Genomic DNA, 24,762 nt, shown 5'->3' with positions numbered 1-24,762 from the left:
AAGCACTTCTTCAGAAGTTCCAATTTTTATCCTATTTATCAGGCTCATTTGAGTAAGCCCACCGTTAAATTTATTTCCTCAGTGGTTTGAACAGGGCATAACTGCGCAAACTCGCGGTCGGCCAGTGAGAACAGCCGGAAGAGTTTAAAAGCAAGCAGAGTTGAAAAGGTGACGGTCATTTCTTTAGCGATTTGAATGGGGCATGACTGCGCAAGTGTGTAGAGGTCGGCCAGTGAGAATAGTGGGAAGAGTTTAAAAAGGACAGATTTACAGAGCGGGCATCTGAGGAGTGGGAGATGGAGCAGTGGGAGACAGAGTAGTAAGGCTTTGGCTCAACGGAGCTTCGGCGATAATGGGTCGAGGCCAGATAGGTTATCTGTTAAAAATAAAGACAAAGTATGTGAGTGTGTTCTCTGTGCTCGGTGTCAGATGTGGGAGGTCCTGGACACTCCCAGCCTCCCGGCCGACAACATCTGCACTAGGTGTGTCAAGCTGCAGCTCCTTCGGGGTCGCGTTAGGGAACTAGAGATGCAGCTCGATGACTTAGTCTGGTCAGGGAGAGTGAGGAGGTGATAGAGAGGAGCTACAGGCAGGTAGTCACTCCAGGACCACAGGTGACAGAGAAGACGGTAACAGTCAGGAGAGGGAAGAGCAAGAAGCAGGTCCTAGAGAGTATCCCAGTGGCTGCCGCCTTGACAATAAGCATTCCTGCTTGATTACCGTTGGGGAGGAGGGGGACGGTCTACTTGGGAGAAGCAACAGTGGTCGTGCCTCTGGCACAGAGTTTGGCCCTGTGGCTCAGATCGGTAGGGAAAGGAAGAGGATGGCAGCAGTGATAGGGGACTCTATAGTTAGGGGGTCAGACAGGCGATTCTGTGGACACAGGAAAGAAACGCAGATGGTAGTTTGCCCCAGGGCCAGGGTCTGGGATGTTTCTGATCGCGTCCTTGATATCTTGAAGTGGGAAGGAGAACAGCCATAAGTCGTGGTACACATTGGTACCATTGGCATAGGTAGGAAAAGGGAGGAGGTCCTGAAAAAAGACTACAGGGAGTTAGGAAAGAAGTTGAGAAGCAGGAACTCAAAGGTAGTAATCTCGGGATTACTGCCTGTTCCACGTGACAGTGAGTATAAGAATAGAGTGAGGTGGAAGATAAATGCATGGCTGAGGGATTAGAGCAGGGGGCAGGGATTCAGATTTCTGGATCATTGGGACCTCTACTGGAGCAGGTGTGACCTGTACAAAAAGGACGGGTTGCACTTAAACCTGAGGGAGATCAATATCCTGGCAGGAAGGTTTGCTAAGGCTATTGGGGAGAGTTTAAACTAGAATTGCTGGGGGTTGGGAACTGAACCGAAGTGACGGAGGAAAGGGAGGTTGGCTCACAAATAGAGAATGCTTGGAGACAGTGCAAAAGGTAGGTGATAGAGAAGGGACATGCTCAGTCCTATGGTTTGAGATGTGTCTTAATGCGAGGAGTATCATGAATAAAGTGGATGAGCTCAGAGCATGGATCAGCACTTGGAGCTACGATGTTGTAGCCATAACAGACACTTGGATGGTGCAGGGGCAGGAATGGCTACTTCAGGTGCCAGGCTTTAGGTTTTTCATAAAGGATGGGGAGGGAGGCAAAAGAGGTGGGGGCGCGGCACTGTTGATCAGAGATAGTGGCTGCAGAAAAGGGGGAAGTCATGGAGGGGTTGTCTACAGAGTCTCTGTGGGTGGAAGTTAGGAGTAGGAAGGGGCCAATAACTCTACTGGGTGTTTTTTATAGACCACCCAATAGTAACAGGGACATTGAGGAGCAGATAGGGAGATAGATTCTGGAAAGGAGTAACAATAACAGGGTTGTTGTGGTGGGAGATTTCCCAAATATTGATTGGCATCTCCCTAGAGTGAGGGGTTTAGATGGGGTGGAGTTTGTGAGGTGTGTTCAGGAAGGTTTCTTGACACAATATGTAGATAAGCCTACAAGAGGAGAGGTTGTACTTGATCTGGTATTGGGAAATGAACCTGGTCAGGTGCCAGGTCACTCAGTGGGAGAACATTTTGGAGATAATAATCACAATTCTATCTCCTTTACCATAGCATTGGAGAGGGATAGGAGCAGACAAGTTAGGGAAACATTTAATTGGAATGAGGGGAAATATGAGGCCATCAGGCAGGAACTTGGAAGCATAAACTGGAAACAGATATTCTCAGGGAAATGTACGGAAGAAATGTGGCAAGTGTTCAGGGGATATTTGTGTGGGGTTCTAAGCAGGTACGTTCCAATGAGACATGGAAAGGATGGTGAGGTACAAGATCCGTGGTGTACAAAAGATGTTATAAATCCAGTCAAGAAGAAAGGAAGAGCTTACAAAAGGTTCAAAAAGACTAGGTAATGATATGAATCTAGATTATAAGGCAAGCAAGAAGGAGCTTAAGAATGAAATTAGGAGAGCCAGAAGGGGCAATAAGAAGGCCTTGGCTGACAGGATTAAGGAAAAGCCCAAAGCATTCTACAAGTATGTGAAGAGCAAGAGGATAAGATGAGAGAGAATAGGTGTGACAGTGGAAAAGTGTGTATGGAACTGGAGGAAATAGCAGAGGTACTTAATGAATATTTTACTTCAGTATTCACTATGGAAAAGGATTTTGGTGATTGTAATGATGACTTGTAGCAGACTGAAAAGCTTGAGCATGTAGATATTAAGAAAGAGGATGTGCTGGAGCTTTGGGAAAGCATCAAGTTGGTTAAGTCACCAGGACCGGATGGAATGTACCCTAGGCTACTGTGGGAAGTGAGGGAGGAGACTGCTGAGCCTCTGGCAATGATCTTTGCATCATCAACAGGACGGGAGAGGTTCCGGAGGATTGGAGGGTTGCAGATGTTGTTCCCTTATTCAAGAAAGGGAGTAGGGATAGCCAAGAAATTATAGGCCAGTGAGTCTTAGTTCAGTGGTTGGTAAGTTGATGGAGAAGATCCTGAGAAGCAGGATTTATGAACATTTGGAGAGGTATAATATGATTAGGAATAGTCAGCATGGGTTTGTCAAAGGCAAGTCGTGCCTCACAAGCCTGATTGAAATTTTTGAGGATGTGACTAAATACATTGATGAAGGAAGACCAGAAGATGTAGTGTATATAGATTTTAGCAAGGCATTTGATAAGGTACCCCATGCAAGGCTTATTGATAAAATGAGGAATGGGATCCAAGGGGACATTGCTTTGTGGATCCAGAACTGGCTTGCACACAGAAAGCAGAGAGTGGTTTTAGAGGGGGCATATTCTACATGGAGGGTGGTGAACAGTGGTGTTTGTTCTCAGGTATTTGTTCTGAGACCCCTACTCTTTGTGATTTTTATAAATGACCTGGATGAGGAAGTGGAGGGATGGGTTAGTAAAGTCGCTGACACAAAGGTTGGAGGTATTGTGGATAGTGTGGAGGGCTGTCAGAGGTTACAACGGGACTTTGATATGATGCAGAACTGGGCTGAGAAGTGGCAGATGGAGTTCAACCCCGATAAGTGTGGTTCATTTTGGTAGGTCAAATATGATAGCAGGATATAGCATTAATGGTAAGACTCTTGGCAGTGTGGAGGATCAGGGGGATCCTGGGGTCCGAGTCCATAGGACATGCAAAGCTGCCTCGCAGGTTGACTCTGTGGTTAAGAAGGCATACAGTGCATTGGCCTTCATCAATCATGAGATTGAGTTTAAGACCTGAGAGGTAATGTTGCAGCTATATAGAATCTTGGTCATACCCCACTTGGAGTACTGTGCTCACTTCTGGTCACCTCACTATAGGAAGGATGTGGAAACCATAGAAAGGGTGCAGAGGAGATTTACAAGGATGTTGCCTGGATTGGGGAGCATGCCTTATGAGAATAGGTTGAGTGAACTCGGCCTTTTCCCCTTGGAGTGAAAGAAGATGAGTGGTGACCTGATAGAGATATATAAGATAATGAGAGGCATTGATCGTGTGGATAGTCAGAAGCTTTTCTCCAGGGCTGAAAAGGCTAGCATGAGAAGGCATAGTTTTAAGGTGCTTGGAAGTAGGTACAGAGATGTCAGGGGCAAGATGTTTTTTTTAATGCAGAGAGTGATGAGTGCGTGGAATGGGCTGCCGGTGGTGGCGGAAACGATAGGGCCTTTTAAGAGACTCTTAGATGGTTACATGGAGCTTAAAAAAAAAGAGGGCTATGGGTAAAGCTTAGATAGTTCTAAGGTAGGGACACATTCGGCACAGCTTTGTGGGCCTAAGGGCCTGTGTTGTGCCGTATGTTTTCTATGTTTCTAACATTTACAAACCACACCAGGTGATTTTGAAACAGAAAGATGTTAGGCTTTAAGAGTCAAATGAACACAACTTCTGTCAAGAATACAGGTGTTGTGAAACAGCCCCTCAATCCCGATTCAGTCATTTAACATCAATTAGCAAAACACTTAAGTCGTTTTTAAGTTCTATTTACAAAGCTTTACAAATATTTTATACTCTGTACGTGTACTTATCAAAATAATAATGGAGTTACAATTACAATTGAGCACACAGAATATTTACTTACAGTCTTGAGTTGTATACCCTGTCGTATTTGGTCTAACAGTGCATCCCTGCCTGAGCAAGAAACTGGTCGATTGCTTTGCTCAACTTTTTTTAATTGAGTGCCTTCTCTGATTTGATCCAGAAGAGCAGATTTGTTTCCAGTAGATGAAGTGACAGCATCACTCTCGAGTGTTGTAGGGAGGGGTGGAGGGCCAGGTGGTGGAGGTGGAGGTGGTGGTGGTGGTGGTGGAGGACCAGGAACTCCTGCACCTCCAGATGCAGGATGTGGAGGTGGTGGTGGTGGTGGGGGACCTGATGGTATTGGTGGAGGGGGCGGATATAATCTACTGGGAGGTGGTGGTGGTGGTGGTGCTCCTACCCCTGTTCTTAAAGGTGGTGGAGGTGGGGGAGCTGCAGATGGAGCTACTGATGGGGCTCTTGAAGGGGGTGGAGGAGGAGGTGCACCTCTGCCACGAACTGGTGGTGGAGGAGGGGGTCCTGAACTATGTGGAGGTGGTGGTGGTGGTGGGCCTCCTCTGGAAGGTGGAGGTGGTGGCGGAGCTGAAACAAACCAAGAAAGTTGTAAGTATTCATTGAATTACAATGGAACATAGTTATCAACAAGGAAACAAAGAACCCCAAAGACATCTCAGTATTAACAATTTTAAAATTAATTTATGTCCTGAGTTTTTTAAATATACATTTTGTATGTAAAAGTACCTTCATCTTCTTCACCATGTTTCTTATAATTCCCAACACCTCTACCAGAAACATCTTCCCACTTTTCTTTTCTGGGAGCGTAGGTCACACGTGTGATATCATAGCTCACTCCTCAATCACCACCAACTCTCCCTTGTCTTTATGAAAATTTACCGTACAAAAAGCCTGTACATCTCAACAGGTCCACAATAGATAAAAGTGTGCCATTCAGATTTAGACCACTTACTTCTCTGCTCTCACTTCACTTTCAGGATATAATGTTAAAGTTTCTTCACAACCCCTCCATAATCTGAATTCTGTATGTCTTAATTCATACTCTAAAGGCCTTCAGCTGGTTGTGGTTGGCCATATATATTGCATACTAGCTATCTACATGGTTGTTGCAGCACCACCAGTACTGCAAGCCAGGGAAATACAGGCAAGCTGTTGCCCCAGACTCCTCTCCATACAGCTGATGAATCCAAAGGAACTGCAAAGACCAACAGTTTGGCACCAGCAGCATCACAGGAGTTATCAGTTAGTGTTGAACCCAGCACAGGATAGTCTTAAAGACTCAAGCTCTGGATTTTTCCTCGTGGTTTACTCCTGAATCCTTCCCCATGAGTGGGTTTAGTTGCAAGACAGCAGAAGTTTGAAATCAAATTCTCCTTCTCTTAGATCAGCTGCCAACTGTGGCAACTGAGCCCCATCTGCCTCAAGCGACTAGCTTAAAGGCACCAGTAACCGGCCTTTGCTCCCTCTCTTGTTAGTAGAAATGATTCTGCTGGGATCAGCAGCTAAGCCACATGTGAAGGCCAAGAGCTGGACTTGGTTGTCAAAGGCTAATTGAGATGCACGCCTTCGGGAGAATTTAATAGGTAGTGGGAACTTATCCCCACCTAGGCCAGTAGACAACCTTGAGGAACCCAGTTTTTGGTCTCTGGGTTGTCACGGACCAGGTAGTTGAAGGTGCCACAAATACTGTAAACAGTGGGACTGTACTGCAGTAAAGAGAACCTAAGTGCACACTTTAGAAAAATATTAGCCACTGTGTGTATATTTGGTGTCAGTTCTGTCCTGCCATTTCAGGCGCTTGGTTTAGATAAGTATCTGTAACAAGTATAATGCATAGGATTTACTCAGTGTTTAGTGTCTGTCCTGTCCTATAAATAAATTGTAAACCTACTTACCAGTAGTGAGTCTCTTCTGTCCCCACTCACTGAATCCACTAACCTGATTTCACACAACTGTACTCATACAAATCAGGTGTTCTTATCCATTCACTATTAAGGCCTATTATGGTGATTTATGTGTATTCACTCTTCCTCAGCCTCCATTGTTCAAAAGGAAATAGTGAAGCCAACTGAGCATAATGATCAAACTTCTCCAGTCCTGGCAACATTCTTCTAAGTATCCTCCAGACGCTTTTTAGGACGATTATGTCCTTTTTGTACAATAGTGACCATAGGCGCATTCTAGTCCAGTCTAACTAACGTTTTATACAGCCTCAGATTTCTTATATTTATGCTTTACCAAAACTACCGTAACCACATTATCATAAACATTCTGTTACCTTCAGAAGCTTCAGAGATTTATATTCTGGTCTGTTTCTTTATGTGTTCTAATCATGTATTATGTGTTCCCTTGTTTTGTTTGCTATCCCACGTTATAATTGTCGTTCAGCAATTATTTTGATATCTCTCCAGGTGACCAGTTTTTCTTTTAGTATCAGCTGTAAACATCTTAGTCATTGAAAGGTAAAAAGGTAGCCACCACTAAGCACAGCCAACAGGCTTATTAACTTTTGCTTTTAACATTGGAACTGGCATTGGCTTTCTTTTGCTCTGAGCACACTAAAGCTCTATTCTGTGCAAATGGTGATATTACTGAAAGTAACTTCCGTCACTTTAGGAGCACCCACATAAAACTGGTTGCAGAGAACTCTAAATCATAAGGTAAGTAAAATTAAAAAGTTTACATCAAGTTAGCACTTAGTACTTTTTAGCCAAATTGAAATGTATACTCTTTTCATCTGAATGCTTTACTTTCTATTGTGTGCATTTTGTGTTATCAATGTGGATTTAATTATTCAGGTTGAGGTGCAACTGTACAGAAAATGCTTGAGTTGTGCTCGGAACCATGGAATACCCAAATTAAATCTCTATTCAGGTAGTGACCACATAGCATTTACATTGGAACTGGCATTGGCTTTCTTTTGCTCTGAAAATGCAAAGCTCTATTCTGTGCAAAAGGTGAGTTTACTCAAATTAATTTCTGTAACTTGTGGAGCACACTCATAAAACTGGTTGCAGACAACTCTAAATCATATGATAACTAAAATTAAAAGGTTTACATCAAGTTAGCACTTAGTACCACTGTGACAGTTCTGGATAAAACTTGCAGTTCTGCTTTGTATATGATGAGCTTTTATACTTGTAAACACTTGGGTATATGAGTACTTGACAACACTTCGCTAAAATCCAGGCAGACCACATCGAAATCTCTACCTTACTGGTCTTCCACCTCAGAGTTAAACACTGACAATCTTTCCTTAGCTTCAAGTTGATTATTTAGTGCATCTTGAGAAAATCAATTATAATGCCACACACTTTTTTCCCCCTTACCAGATTGCCTGCCACGAATCTTACCAATAGGCAATTTATCAATTTCTCTTGAAATAATAACACCACATTGTTTGGACATGAACATGATGTAGAGTCTTCAGACTATCAAGTTCAACAATTTTGTCTTTGGTGTTCCCATTTATCACTCTTTTATTTTTAAATTGTCTATTATTGCAACAATAGCACTCATTTTGTCATATAATTTCTCCAGCCTTTTATTCTATCAGAGACCTTCCTGCCTTTCATCTTACCTTCCTTCTTTCTGTCATCTTAAAACTTGTTTTATCATAGTGTTTCAAATTCTAATGAGATCACTGAACTGAAACACAGTTAACATTTGAAATACAAGAAACTGCAGATGCTGGAAATCCAAAGCAACACACACACACAAAATGCTGGAGAAACTCAGCAGGTCAGGCAGTATATATGAATAAACAGTCAACATTTCAAGCCAAGACACTTCTTCAGGACTGGTAAGGAAAGAAGACAACAGAATAAAAGGGTGGGGGAGAGGAAGGAGGATAGCTGGAAGGTGATAGATGAAGCCAGATGGGCTGAAAAGGTAAAGAGCTGAAGACGAGATAGGAGAGGAGAGTGGACCATGGGAGAAAAGGAAGAAGAGGGGCACCAGGGGAGGTGATAAGTAGGTAAGAAGAGGCAAGAGGCCACAGTTAATATTTTGGCACCTAACCTATTGAGATGCCCCAGCAATTATTGTTTTCATCTTTTCATTTGGGTACCAGGATTATTTATAAAATTAAAATCAATATGAACCCACTAAATTAATAAAGGAGCTTCTGTCCCCAAGAACCATGATTGGCAAAGGTCAACATACTTTGGAATTTCCTGAGGTTATTACCAACTTCAAGACAAAATGAAATTTAATTGGCAAAGAACATGCCATGCAGTTTTATTTACAATGATTGCAAGTAGTTACAACTGAAGTTAATTCACAACCCCATTAACTCCATGAAGTGTAAAAACCCTAATTTGAGATATTTCTACAAAATATTGAAAAGCTAACATTCATATTAACTATAGAATGTTTAACTGTAAGATTCAGCACCAATGTTCAGTGTGTGGCAAACAACATCAGCACTGTTTAATAGTAGATAAGGATTACAGGGTGATAGAGCATGCGCAAGACCATAATATCCACACTTGGCACATGAAAATTTTTTATCAAGATGCATTGATAAAGTTCAAATCTGATGTTACTAAATAACAAGTTTATAGATTGATTAAAATACAAATTGTATCTGTACCAATTGAGCAAATTGAAAGCACCCAGGGAATTCACATTAAAAGGAACATGTTTTATCAAATCAAAAGTGATACTGCTTGAAAGTTTGGCAAATCTTATGCATCAAGGGAATTTAATGTTGTTCTTTGATGACAAAAATGTTTCTTGCCATCCTTCAGTTTTTGCTGCACAAAGGCTAAGGAAATACATGACAGCCTAGTTCTCCACTTCTGTATTTTTTTTAAAAGAAATTTATTTAAGAAAATGACAATTACAAATCCAATTACAATTGCATCTTTTTTTAAAGTCTATAGCAAGTCACTTCCAACAGTATCCTTTTGGTGCGAAAGAAATCCTACGTGGGATATTCTGTTCTTAATGCTAAAACAGATCTGTGTATAGCTTAATGTGTTGATAGAATGTAGACAATGTTGACTACACAACAGACATTTTTAAATCGGAGAAAACCTCACAAAAGGAGCGAAGGAAAAACAGAAATATGTAAAAATAGCCTTCAACTGGACCTTGATTCATATTAAATGACACAATAGGGAACATATTTAATTTGCCTTGATATGGTTCATATTACCAAGATGGTCAAACTAACAAAAACTTTGAGTGAAGTGTACAACAATGCCAGAAATTGGAGCAGAGGGTGCTGTATCTCCTGACTCAAATGAACCACTGGAATTAAAGTCAGCAATCTTGATGTCATGTAGTTTGAAACTAAAAGGTATTATATAAGGCCATGTTCCACTTTGAACCAACAAATTAGAGATTCTAAGTATGGCAATTTGGATATAACATCACAGTAAGCTGTGGAAATAAATGAAAAAGATGCCTAAACCTTCTGAACCAAAGGTTTTGACTAAAGTGTTGTCTGCATGAGAACGAAACTGAGCATGCAAAACTCAAAATATAGTGAACTTTGTAGGCCTAGTCTGTTAACAATTCGAAACGCATTATCACCAATAGAAGTCAGCACAACTGAAGTTGTTCTTAAACCAAGTCTCAAAATATAAAAAAAAATCTAGACACTAACAAATTCTAAGTCTTAATCCCTGTAGATCATAGTACTAAATATTGTCTTAACTCCCTAACAGGATCACTGAACTAGCACTAATGAAAAAAATGAAGGAAGCAAGACTGTTAGCTACACCAGAGAGGCAATCAAATAAGTCTTGTTCCATTTACAGTTTATGCTTTAATTCAGCCTGAAGGTGACATGATAGGGCAACAGCAGGGTTTAAAATATCACCATGTTTTTCCTGCTGCTGTATTTTGAAACAGGAGGAAATATACCTAATCCATGACCAAACAGATGTAAAAGTCATTCAACACCCAGAATAATTTCTGCGATATTTATCTTCACATTTGAACAAGTTGTTCCCATAGAGATGAAGTTGTAATAAAACCAGCCACATCAGCAGATCACTAAAGGGAAAAATTTACTCAGTTTCAGTTGCTTACACGCCTCTAATGTATTTTACACAGAATTGCTGCAAAGATGTGGATTATTGAATGGTGGTGAAATACTAATTTAAATAAGTAAGCAGGTGGTACTCCAGATTCCTGTTACCAGGAAGAACATTAAAAAAAATCCATTAAGACTGTAAGACATATGAGCAGAATTGGGGCATTTGTCTAATTGAGTCTGCTCTGCCATTCCATCATGGTTGACTTATTATCCCTCTCAACCCCATTCTTCTGCCTTCTCCCATAGCCTTTGACACCCTTAATAATCATGAAGGTATCAACCTCCGCTTTAAATATACTCAATAACTTGGCCTCCACAGGTATCAAGGCAATAAATTCCAGAAGTTCACAACACTCTTTCTAAAGAAATCCTTCCTCTGTCCTAAGTGGATGTCTCTCTATTCTGCGGCTGTGCCCTCTGGTCCTAGACTCATATGTTAATGAGGAAATTTCTACATATATACTGTGGAGTGCATTCGAACTGGTTGCATCACTGTCCGGTATGGAGTAGTCACTGCACAGGAATGAAAAAAGCTGCAGAAAGGTATAAAGACTTAGCTAGCTCCATCAAGGGCACTAGCATCCCCAATATCCAGAACACCTTCAAAAGGTGATGCCCCTAAAAGGTGGCATCCATCATTAAGGACCCCCATCAACTAGAGCATGCCCTCATCTCTCTGATGCCAATGAGGATGTACAGGAGCCTGAAGGTACACACTCAACAGCTTCTTCCTCTCTGCTATCAGATTTCTGAATGGACAATTAACCCATGAACACAACCTTAGTATTTTTTTTCTCTTCTCTTTTTGAGTGATACACATACAGTATTTCTTACTATAATTTAGATTTTTGTACTTTTCAAATCTTTTATCTTTTCTTAGATAAAGGGCCCAAAATTGTTCACAATACTCCAAGTGCATTATAAAGCCTCAGCATCACATCCTTGCTCTTATATTCTAGTCCTCCTGAAATGAATACTAATATTGCATTTGCCTTCATTAACACCCACTCTACCTGTAAGTTAACCTTTAGGGAATCCTGCACAATGACTCCCAAATCCCTTTGCACCTCTGATTTTTAAAAATTTTCTTCCCACTTACAAAATGATCTATGCCTTTATTCCTTCTAGCAAAGTGCATGACCATACACTTCCTTAGACTACATTCCGCCTGCCATTTCTTTGCCCATTCTCCCAATCTGTCCAAGTCCTTCTGCAGATTCCCTGTTTTCTCAACACAATCTGCCCCTCCACCTATCTTTGTATCACCCACAAACTTGGACACAAATTCATCAATTCCACTCTTTGCCTTTTGCCAGCCAGCTTATCTTTTCTGTAATACCATGGGCTTTTATTTTGTTAAGTGATGTCATGTGCAGCAGCTTGTCAAAGGCCTTCTGAAAATCCAAGTCAACAATATCATTGATTTTCCTACATCAATTCTGCCTATTTCCTGAATGAATTCCAAAAGATTTGTCAGGCAAGATTTTCCCTTAAGGAAACCATACTGACTTTGGCCTATTTTATCATGCATCTCCAAGTAACCTGAAACCACACCCTTAATAACTGGCTCCAACAACTTTTCAACCACAGAGGTCCGGCTAAATGGCTTATAATTTTCCTTCTTTGACCTCCCTCCCTCCTTAAAGAGTGGAGTGACATTTGCAATTTCCAGAATCGAGTGAATCCATAAAAAGTTTTGAAAATGGCAAAACCCAGATCAATTTTGGCGGATAGAGACCATTTTGAAACTATTTTACTTTGTTTATCAGTGTATATCAAGAACAACATATTAAAGATGCACACTCCATCAACAAGACATTGATAAGTCATGAGTTGAAGATAATTTCTGCATAATGGGAGGAGGGGAGGAGAAGGAAGAACACTTAATTCTGGCAAAATTGCAAGATTTTACAATTACGTATAGTAGGTATGGAAAACAGGAATTTTCAAAATTAACTTCAATGGTTAGTGCATTCCGTTCACACAGCAATGTTTCAGAAAGGAACCTGCAAGTGCATACTTTGTTCAATTACATACCATACCACTGTGGTGAACCTATAAAAGGGAAAAGATACAACTTATTTTGTAAGAGCAACTAAAGGTAAGCATTCAAAAAAGCTTTAAAAAGCAAGTAGGATCAAAAATGTTTTCCAGACAAGGAAAAGATAATATTATTCTTCATTACATTTCTCTAAATGTAGAATTATACTCCAAGGACTAGAAAGTGACACATGATCATCTTGAAAAATGAAATGAGGGATGTGGTCAAAAACTCCAAGGTTGCACAAACATTGATCTTTAAAATGGAACAAGTATGTGGAGGCAAATAATAAAACACTGAGATTTATAAAAACTGGACCAAACTTAAAAAGTTACCACACTTTTGTTTAGCATATTGCTGCAAATAGAAGAAACCCTCTTCCCCCGACTGTGGGTGAAAGACAGAATGACACCAATTCTATAAGCTATGCATGACACTCATCACTGAGGATATGAAATTTGGTCATTGTTATAAGAATATTACAGCTATAGCAAAGTTATAACAAATATTGATTAATGTTAAATATAAGAAAAAGCCTTTTCATTGTAACAGCCAACATGCAATTCAAAATTATTAAATGTATACTTCTACTGGATGGCTAATCAGCAGTTAATAGTCAGATGGATACACTTAGTTCTAAAGAACTGAGGTTACAGCAATTCATTTCTTCACATAGACAAAATTAAGTATATTTCACGGAGAAAAAAGGTGAATATCCTGTCAGAAACTACAATTGATTCAAACAGCAGATTAAAGGAAGGTACTGTACATTAAAAAGCAATAGAATACTTGACTTGACAAAAGACACTTGACTATCCAGACCCCCAAAATTCTAGGACAGTTTCTTATCTCGAACTTCAAAACTCAATTTGTGGCAGGACCCTTCAAGTATTATCCCTGTAGTCTCTCATCAGGTCTACTTCACAGTAAGGCAACGTCTTATTTCTAAAAATTCTAATCCTGGTCTTCAAATCCTTTGATGTGTCTGTTCTTGCCTTTTGCTGTAACTCCTCTGTTCTATTCCAATCTGACCTCTTGTGCATTCAAGGTTAATCAACTGTTAACTGAGTTTTTACCATTCTGTCACTTTGTCATTTGTTTAACACAGTCTAAAAACTATCACCAACTTGGCTACCCATCATAATACCACTTGAGGCTCAGAAACAAAGGATAGTCTTTCTAGGAACTCTACAAGTTATTGGACTACATTATGAGTGCTACATAAAACATAACAAAAGTGATCTTGTTTGAAGAAATATTCATTTATAGGATTTTACAAATTGTAAAGACGGCTAAGAATGCCACAAAGTGATGAACTGAACAAAATGGTAGCAGTCGTGTATTAATACTGACAGGTGTCACACTCTGGATACAAAGCAAGGAATTAAGAGTTTAGAATTCCAAGTAAAGGCATTTACAAACAATTTGGAAAGATGATAAAAATCTCAATTCAGATGCAGAGAGATCATGATAAATTTTGAAAAAGCAGTTGTTTGGCCACAAATTACTATTTTGATTTCAGTGTCCTATAAAAAGAGAATTAAAGTGTTAAAGAATACATGGTGGATTTTATCAAGGATGGAAATCTAAGTAGTAGAAGCAGAAATCTTTGGATCATTTCCAAAATATTAAATCAATATATATAATAAATAGTTAAAATGATGAATGTAGGAAAACAATTTCCTCTCTTTAATAACAGAAGGGAATTTCTCCCCCCAGGTTGAAGATGAATTGGAAGAAATTGCTTGATCATTTTGCACCCAAAAATGCAAAAGTCACAAGAATAATTTAAAAGTAGCTCAAAGAATAAACTAACCTTTTGGATTTCAGCATCACTAATTTCAACATCAACCAAAAGTTTACTCAAAGAATAAGAAATGTGGAAATTAACTTACCCTGTCTACGCAGCTCATTTTTCACAGCTTCAACTCCTCCCTTTTTTTCTATAAAATCATATATAATTTTTGATGTTTCTTTGTCCTTGAGCTGTGACTCAGAAATGCCACACATGTCAAACAGATGTTTTAATTCCGGATCCAGATTATTCAGCTGTAAGCAAAACCAACATAAACACTTCAGCATCAGTTAAAGTTGATTCAATAGAAACTGCATATAAAGGAAAATACATTTCAAGTCACAATGAAGGCAGTGTCTGAACACTTGCTATGTGCATTAAAAAAAAGTTCTGCTCAACTACATTGCATGATCATCATCAAAAAGCATTCACTCAGTTATGATTAGAACTCTTCATCCAATTCTTAGATGGGTTTTGCAATGATTGATTTTTATATGAAGTATCCCAATCTAATTTTTATATGAAGTATCCCAATGTCACTTGGCCTCAATCGCATTCTTTCCCAAATCTGAGCTTGTATTCCTAAACAATATTTAGTGTTCAATGCACATATCACACCCTATAACTGTCTATATAATTAGCAATATGGATAGGACCATAGGAACCAAATAAATAGGAAAGGAAGCTTTATAAAAATGTAGTGCTTTATTCGTAATTGAAATTTAAAACTAATAAAGCAAAGCAGTATAAGCTGTCCCTGATTACTAATGCCCAACTTAAGGACATTCATATATATGCACAATAATATTTTTTAACCTGGGGTCCACAGACCTCTCAGTTAATGGTAGGGGTCCATGGCATAATAAGTTTGGGGAACCTTGATCTAAAGGATGATTCTGCAATTCTTGTGATGGAGGCAGATGGCAGGCAACAACAGATCTAATTTTCCAAAACATTCTTCCCACATGAACTATTTCATGGATGGAAGGGTTAAGCATTTTTGCAACATATTTGTGCACACATTGGCAATGAAGCACACACCAAATTTATCAAACTGTGCTTTTTCTATTTGAAAGTAGAGTCGAATAGCTTCATTATTCTACCGATGACCTCAAAATAAGACTATTTTTACTTACATCAAAACCCGTGTTTGGGTCCCAGCCAACATGTCCTATATGCCTATAAATAAAACAATATAGATCTTATCCAAATTTCAATTAAAAAACCCTAAATTTTTAAAAAAAGGTGCTTTTTAAATTTAGTAAAATGTTAAAAAAATTACAGGATTACTTTGTTATGGCTTCAAACAAAGCATTTAGATACAACACCAATTCACAACTTGCTTTTCCTTAATTTTAGTGCAATGAATTTTCAAATTTAAGTGCGAGGATTGCGTTTCTTTGTAATATTTAAAATATTTGCAAGTATCAAGAATTTTACATTTACCTTATTCAAATGTCTAAAGAAAATAGTTACAAATACTTTATTAATAGATTTCCTAGGGTCTCATTATAGAAGAAAACCATGGAATGAATGATTCATTAGACAACAAATTATAAAGGTTGCAAAAGGGTTTGTTTTTACTGAGATTTCCACACAGCAGATTAAGTAACTATGCTTTTAATATAAGGAAAAAAATTAAAGTATTAGAGATGCCTTAATTTTTGTGGGACCGAGCCAATAACCAGCGAAGCCGTAGTCAAAAATTACATAAAGAACTTAGTTAAAAACAACCCAAGAGATTTGTACACATCATTTGTTACACTATTATTAATTTCAATTTTCTCTTTTAAAAATAACAAAGTGTCACGTTATCATTAAGGGAGTAGATACCTTGTACCAGTATCTAGTGATATAACTGGTGTACATATAAATAGCAAAAATAGAAAGAAATACAACCCATCAATATGTACACAACATAGCTAATTTTGAGTGTTGAAAGGGACAAAGATAAAAATCAAGAATCCGTTTTTATTTGAAACAATCTACAGTAATTTTTTTGTGTACATTTAATTGCAACAGTAGTTAAAACTTTAGACATGGTATTCAGTTAAAGGCCATCCACAACAATGCTGTTAATTCTCTCACATTCATGCATATTAACTTAAATTTTATATAAATCAACTTTTATAAATCAACCATTCTTTTAAGAAACTACCAACAAGATGTTCACACATGTTTAATGTGCTGCAAGTATTTTGCAAGCAGAAAATTTGAGGTAAGAATGGAGAATTATACAAAACAAACTGTTCAGTGTATGAATCACAGAATCGCTTTCCAGTTTTACAAGTCTGAAATTTTCAGTTGGAAAACTTAAGATTTTAAACGATAAGCCATTAGTTCACAGAGAACAATTGGGAAAAAATTAGATTAACACACAAAGGAATTTTTAATAAGTCATTTGATTGTACTGAACTATCAAGAACGCTTACTGGAAGTTACTTGGTGTGCCAATGTCCGCCTTAGTCAATTTCTTCTTTTTACCTTTTGTTTTCTTCTTATCTTTGTTATATACAAAATTATTAATTTGTGGATTATATCGAACATTGGTAATTTCTGGATTCTTAATATCTACTGTAGCCATAGGAAGAGAAGGCCCTAAGAAAAAAATGAGACAAAAATTATTCATTTGCTCACTGATTCCTAGTTTCCATGCCCATACTTCCTTTGTTGACTTAACAGTCCACTGATAATCAAATTCATTCCTCCCAGATTCTAATTTTTCTTGAGTGATCTATTTTTCAATTTTAGTGTCTTGGCTTACCGTCTGAACCACATTGCCTTGGCATGACCTGCATAGAAGTCCGTAATCTGTGCATGATCTCCTTAATATAAGGAAGACTATTGTGAACAAATGTTCAGTCTATTATACTGTTGTTTTAAACTCCAATCTCTAACGACTGTGACAGAGGAAAGGAAGGTAGTAAAGGGGTAGTGGTTGCTTGCAAGGGAAGGTGCCAAAAGGGAAATTTATCAGTAACTAACTTCTCTACATATAACAATCTTAACTCTATAGAATTTTTCTTTTAAATCAGAACTATTCATTTTTCCTCTTAAAGAGGCCAAGCATTTATGTGCTACAACTTTTGCTTAGTAACACAACAGTGACAATTCAAATTCAGTACAGATCATACAAAAATGTTTTTCAATACAAACAAACTGCACTTGAAATTTCTTCACAATTGGTGAAGAGGAGATAAAAATGTATAATTGCACTAACAACAATGGATTTAAAACATACCTTTCAACTTAGATCTGTTCTTCTGCATATGTGAGATAGATGTCATATTTTAATTCACTATTTGCCTCAAACAAAGCAATAGAAACTTAAGTAATGAATTTTCCCCTATCATTAACCAATGCCTTTATTCAGCAAATAAAATGAAAAAAAAAAATCAGAGCGTTCAGACAAGGTTGTGATAAGTTATAATTTGGAAAAAGAAAATGTGAAACACCTAGTAACACCAAAATTAAAATATGCCTTCGTTGGAAAAAAAAGACTATTTTGTTGGCATCCGAACCAAAGAAATGCCGTTATAGTACATGGCCCACATTACTTTACAAAGTACTATTTTAAACTTATCAGATTATTCTACTCTGAAAGCAGCTTTTCTGGTCCATGTCACTTAAATTACAAAATGTTCCAATGTGACCTTGGGAGTGCAATCAATTAGAAGATGGGATCTCAATTAACAAAATAACTCCAAAAGTAATTTCTGAAGCACTAGGGGCAAAAAGGCTCAACACCTATCAAACATTTACGAAAAATATCGACTGTGAAATCCAGAAATGTTGGGTTTGCAACCATCATGCTCAAAATATTCTGACAAATCGCATTTAAGCATTTGAGCAATTCAAATATCACTGCTTAGCTATCATTAAAAAAATAAATCTACATTCAGTGACCACATTATTAAGTATCTTTTATACCAAATAAAGTGGCCAGAGTGCATGGTTATGCTCTTCTTGCTGCTATAACCCATCCACTTCAAGGTTCGAAATGTTTTGCGTTCAGGGATGCTCTTCTGCAAACTACTGTTGTAACATTGGGAAATTTGAATTATGGTCGCCTTCCTATAAGCTTGAAGCAGACTGGCCATTCTTCTCTGATCTCTCTCATTAACAAGGCTTTCTAGCCCACAGAACTACCATTCACGAGATATTATTTTGCTTTATTCACCATTCTCTGTGAAGTCCAGAGATTGTTGTGTGTGTGTAAATCCCAGGAGATTAGCAGTTTCTGAAATACTTAATCACTCCATCGGGCACCAACAATCATTCCATGGTCAAAGTCACTGAGATCACAATTCTTCCCTATTCTGATGTTTGGGCTGAACAACTGAACCACTTGACCATGTATGCATGCTTTTATGCAGTGAATTGCTGCCACATGATAGGCTGATAGTTATTTGCATTAACAAGCAGGTGTATCTAATAAAATGGCCACTGACTGTATAATCACATAATATTTACAAATTTGTACTGACAAACTTCAGGTTTGCTGATTGGATTCAGTGATTCCACAAAGCTAACCTTAAAATAAAAAGCAATGCACTTTCAAGTTCAAGTTGAATTGTCAAACATACACATGATACTGCCAAACAAAACAGCATTCCTCCAGGACCAAGGTACAAAACACAGTACCAACAGTTACACATACACAGCCCGAGTGGCATGGCCTAAATATTGACCGTGCTTAGGATATTGACCTGGAGCCACAATTCTGCAAGAATAAGTACCCAGCAGTTCCTTATCACATGCTCATGGAGCTTCAGCTGACCGCAACCTAGCTAGATCATTACCTAAAAAAAGTTATATTTTCATTAGTAAATAATAATGTGTAGTGACATTAGGGGGTGTTTGGATCTTCTAGTTACTTTTCTCAGGAAATTTTGGACTGTTCTGTAGTCTATGAACATGTGCTTTTATGATTACACTTTTTTAACATCCTGATAATTTCCCCATTATGACTTGCATTTACACCTCCACAAGAAAGGTGTAAAATTTCGCCATATCTGATATATACTAGCTTATCTATTTTTTGATTGATCCAAACGACAAAATAGAACCCCATTTGCTTCTAGTTTAATTGAACTACTTGTCCCTTGATGGTGCTGCATTTAATGAAGGAGAGCTGTCACCCTGCTGCCAGTGCCAAGAAATGAACTTATCTGTGTTTCCCCCAAGGAAGTCCCAGTATCTAGCATGGGTAATGGTATGTTGTGCCACACCATCAATTATGTTGTTCATGAAGTCCTATGTAACAGCATAAACTTATAAAGGCTTCCAAGTTTCAGAACCAGGAAGATTACCTGACAAATATTCTCTGGAACTGATATAAGCAGAACAGTCTTGATTCACTGAATAGGAGAAATTGCTTGCTGGGAAGTATTTTTTCAATTCATTTATTTTGAGCTTTTTAAATAGTGTGTGACTATCATCCAGTGCTTTACAAGTTTAAAAAAAACTGATTGTCAAAGCTGTTCAGAGTGTGATAAGCCATTCTCTCCGAGACAGTTCCCTACAATGAGTCAAGAATGCAGACACAGTCACGAGTGGAACATTATGCCAGAATGTCGGTGTCGACCACAAATTTCTCTGAACCTTCTTGACCAACCTCCCATGCTACTTTGTCAAAGGCCTTGCTAAAGCCCATGTAAACAAAACCCATTATCCTTCCTTTATTAACTTTAATAGCCTAAAAAAAAACTCTAACCTAACATACACAAAGCACCCAACACCTATAGATATCCAATGACTTAGAATATCCAGGAGCTTCCAGGAATGAAAGGGTTATCATATGCGGAACGTTTAATGGCTTTGGGTCTGTACTCGCTGGAATTCAGAAGGATGAGGGGGGGATCTCATTGAAACTTCTTGAATGTTGAAAGGCCTACTTAGAGCAGATATGGAAAGGATGTTTCCCATGGTGGGAGAGTCTAGGATAAGAGGGCACATCCTCAGGATAAAAGGGCATCCTTTCAAAACAGAGATGCAGAGAAAGGGTGGTGAATTTTTTGCCACAATGCTGCTGTGGATGCCAGGTCGTTTGGTGTATTTAAGGCAGTAATTGATAGGTTCTTGATTGGACATGGCATCAAAGATTACAGGGAGAAGGTCGTGAACTGGGGTTGAGGACGAAATTGAAAAAAGGATCAGCCATGATTGAATAGCAGACCAGATTCGATGGGCCAGATGGCCTGATTCTGCTCCTATGCCTTATGGTCTAATATCTTCCAAAAACTTACCCACTACTGATAGCAAGCTCACTGACCTATAATTTCCCTACAAGGTCTGAAGAAACAGCTTGTCAAGACCTGGGGATTTATCCACCCTAATTTGCCTCAACACAGCAAACACTTGCTCCTCTGTGATCCACATACACTCCATGACCTCACAGCTGTTTTACCACACTTCTATGGGCACTGTGTCTGAAAAAATACAGATGCAAAAAATCAATTCAAGATCTCCCCGACTTCTTTCTTCAAGAAGACTGATCTTATCCCTTTCTCTCCTTTTGCCTCTTAATAAATCTGTACAAGCCCTTGGAATTCTCCTTCACCTTGTTTGCTAGAAAGCCTTTTAATCCTGCTGATTTCTTTTTTAAGTGTACTCTTGCAGTTTTATGCTTAAGTGCTTCATTTGTTCCTTACTGGCTGTACCTGCTATGCACCTTTTTCTTCATAGCTATCCTTTGCTTTTAATATGTGTAGAAGCCCTTGGGATTCTCCTTCACCTTGCTTGCTAGTGCAGCCTCATGTCTTCTTTTAGCTCCCTTGATGACATGTCAACAAATATGTTCAGAAACTTCTATAGTTGTACCGTGGAGAGCATTTCGACAGGCTGCATCACTCTCTGGTATGGAGGGGATACTGCACAGGACTGAAAAAAAGCTGCAGAAGGTTGTAAATATAGTCAGCTCCACCTTGGGCAAGAGCCTACAAAGTACCCAGGACATCTTTAGGAAGCGGTGTGTCTCAAAAAGGCAGCATCCATTATTAAAGACCTCCAACACTCAGGGCATGCACTTTTCTCACTTTTACCAACAGGGAGATACAGAAGCCTGAAGGCACACACTCAGCGATTTAGAAACAGCTTCTTCCCCTCTGCCATCCGATTCCTAAACGGACTTTGAAGCTTTGGTCACTATCTCACTTCTTTAATATACAGTATTTCTGTTTTTGCACATTTTCTAATAATCTATTCAATATATATAATTGATTTACTTATTTATTATTTCTCTCTCTGCTAGAGTATGTATTGCATTGAACTGCTGCTGCTAAGTCAACAAATTTCACGTCACATGCCAGAGATAATAAACCTGATCCTGATTCTTAAAGTTCTCTTGCAGTTTTATGCTTAAGTACCCCATTTGTTCCTTACTGGCTATGCCTGCTATGCACCTTTTTCTTCTTGACCAAGGCCTCAATATCTCCTGAACACCAAGGTTCCCTAATTTTGTTAGCCTTGCTTTTTATTCTGACAGGAACATACAAACACTGTACTCTCAATATTTCTCTTTAGCCTCCCACCAGAAAACAACATACCCCAATCCACACTTGCCAGATCCTTTCTGAAAACATCAAAATTGGCCTTTCTTCAGTTCAGAATTTCAACCAGAGGACCACACCTATTCTTCCCCATAATTACCTTGAAACTAAAGTCATTATGATCACCAGTTCCAAAGTTTTCCCCTACACATAACCTGTCATGTGTCTTGTTTCATTCCGATAGGGGATCCAGTATCACATTCTCTCTATTTGGGACCTCTATACATTAAGGAAACTTTCCTGAACATAATTGGCAAACTCTATCCATCAACCCTTTTATAAAGTGGGAAGTTAAAAATCAGATACTATCACAACCTTATGTTTTCAGAAGACTGGCCTGTTCCAGATACTCTTCAGTTATTGGGTAAGCTTTTATAATGCTGGAAATAGATGAGAAATTTATTTGTACTTGCGTCTTTGCATGAAAATCTGAATATTGAAAATAACAGCAAAATCATGAAGTATTGGTCTTTGTTTGACAAGATCCCAAACTGAAATGTTAGGATCTTCAATACTGAAGGCTATTTCTATGGCATAATACATTCCAAGTTATTTTTGTGTCTAAGGTTAACATGGACTTGATGAGATACATTTGTGATTCTATATATTGGATTCCAAATCCAATACAAAGCCAGTTTCACGATCTTGCGCATTGGCATTAGAAATTTCACTGTATACCAAAAAAAAAATGAGGACTGCAGGGCACCCATTCAGAACAGAGATGTGAAGAAAATTTTTTAGCCAGAGAGTGGTGAATCTATGGAATTTGTTGCCACAGGCGGCAGTGGAGACCAAGTCATTGGGTGTATTTAAGGCAGAGATTGATAGGTATCTGAGTAGTCAGGGCATCAAAGGTTAAGGTGAGAAGGCGGGAGAATGGGACTAAAGGGGAGATTGGATCAGCTCATGATAAAATGATGGAGCAGACTCAATGGGCCGAATGGCCAACTTCTGCTCCTTTGCCTCATGGTCTTCATGCAACAGTCTGATCTTTCTACAAATTTGTTCCTGACTATTGGGTATCATATAATCTGATTAACGTGGTCATCCCTTTCTTATTGTTTCACCCATCTAGCCTCAGTAGATAAGTTCTCCAAGTCTGTCCTGTCTGAGTACTGCTGTGACGTTTTCCCTGTCTAGTAATACCGCTTCTCCCACTTTAATTCCTCTCTATTGTATCTAAAACAGTGGAACCTCAGAACATTGAGCTACCAGTCCTGCCACACTTGTAACCAATTCTCACTGATGGCTACAAAGTCATAATTTCCCATGCCAGTCCATGCTCTAATCTCATACAATACTTTTTGCACTGAAATAAATACAGCTCAAAACATTATTCCCAACATGCTCATTCTTTTGATTCCTGTCTTTGTACCATGTGGGCTTAATACCGTTTCTCACCATCTAGTTTGGTGCTCTGGTTTCCATCAGAATAGTGAGGGGGGTAGTGAATGACTTCAAGGAGATAATAGACAGGCTGGATGGGCAGAGAAGGAGCAAGAAAAATTCAATGTTGAGAAATGTGGTGTTACACTTTTGTAGGAATAAAAGAAGGAGATGGTGTAAACTGAAGAGCACGGTTCTAAAAGGATTAGAAAAACTGAGAAACATAGGACCTTGAGCTTTATAAATAGAAACACAAGATTCAAGGAAATCATGAAGAATCATTTACTGAGGGATCTGATAAAAGGCAATTAAAATTAGGAAAGGAGATAGAGGAAAATGTAACTTCAGTGGTTAAAAAAAAGGTCAAGAACCAGGATACATGAGGGAGACAAGCAAAAGAACCAGAAGTCATATGAAGGAAATCTAAAGTTGTAAGTGGATAAGGTCTGTAATACACAGGCAGGGGTAGAGAAGAATCTATTGTAAAGATCAACACTGATTTAGCCAAGTACCTGAAAGGCAAAAGAAAAAATTTGAGATTTGGGAGACAGGACAGGGTTGTGAGACTGCTCTTGGATATTGCCACTTACAGATGGTGGGACAAATGGCCTTCTTCCAGGTCATAGCAGTTTTTATTTATTTATTCATTCATTGTCCAGGACCCAGGTGTCTTTAACAGTGCTTCAGAAAGTGGTGTGACAGTCTAACTAATTTCCAGTCAGGATGCTCCCACAATGCTGCAGGTAAGGTATTCCAGGGACTAGACGATGAAGGACAAGCAATATACTTTAAAACCACGTTGGTGAGTGACCTCGAAGGAAATCCTTCAGTTGGAGATGTTTCCATGGTACTCTTGTCTTCTTGTGGTCAATTGGGAGGTGCAGTTGAAACAGGCCTGATCAAATTGGTGCAGAATATTTTGCATCAAAAATACAATGCATCTTTCATTTCCACTTGCTGTGAACAACATCTGTCTTTTTGTCTCCGAAGGCAAAACACAGCTGATGCTTGAAATAGTCAAGCAAGGCAGAATGAGTAATAAGTAAGGCAACATTACATTTCAGATCGACAAACTTTCATCAGAACTGTAAGAAGTCAGTGACAAAGTGGCAGGGCAGTAGGGAAACAATAATGCAAGGCACAAAGTAATAGCAATGAGACAAGAACAGAAATAGATTTGGAGAAATGGAAACAGAATTTACCAACATATTTTATTGCCTGAAAAAATATAGCGACAGTGATTATGACAATTATTAGGTTGGTAAATCCAAGTGTTAACTGAAAACTGTAAGGATAGATCATTTTGTCTGACAGCTTTACTTAATCGTTTAATCAGTTTTAAGTTGCACTCTTTCCTAGATCCATCACTTTTACATTTTCTGCTACAACGTCTTTCAGTTCTGAGACGACATCAGAAATCT

At 38.6% G+C, this 24,762-nt stretch overlaps 1 protein-coding gene across 1 annotated transcript in view; it reads right to left on the bottom strand.

Annotated features, from left to right (window-relative positions):
• LOC132398447 (actin nucleation-promoting factor WASL-like) overlaps nt 1-24,762 on the bottom strand; it is a 79,891-nt gene that overhangs the window by 5,833 nt on the left and 49,296 nt on the right. The window contains exons 6-9 of the mRNA XM_059977899.1: nt 16,838-17,003; nt 15,542-15,584; nt 14,506-14,659; nt 4,549-5,087 (exon numbers count right to left, since the gene is read on the bottom strand). Coding sequence (XP_059833882.1) covers nt 4,549-5,087; nt 14,506-14,659; nt 15,542-15,584; nt 16,838-17,003 — 902 coding nt within the window. The remainder of the gene's footprint in view (nt 1-4,548; nt 5,088-14,505; nt 14,660-15,541; nt 15,585-16,837; nt 17,004-24,762) is intronic.

The sequence above is a fragment of the Hypanus sabinus genome, chromosome 8, assembly GCF_030144855.1.
Source record: "Hypanus sabinus isolate sHypSab1 chromosome 8, sHypSab1.hap1, whole genome shotgun sequence".
NCBI lineage: Eukaryota > Metazoa > Chordata > Chondrichthyes > Myliobatiformes > Dasyatidae > Hypanus > Hypanus sabinus.
The sequence above is the reverse complement of the archived record's forward strand: the minus strand, read 5'-3'. Positions and strand labels throughout refer to the sequence as shown.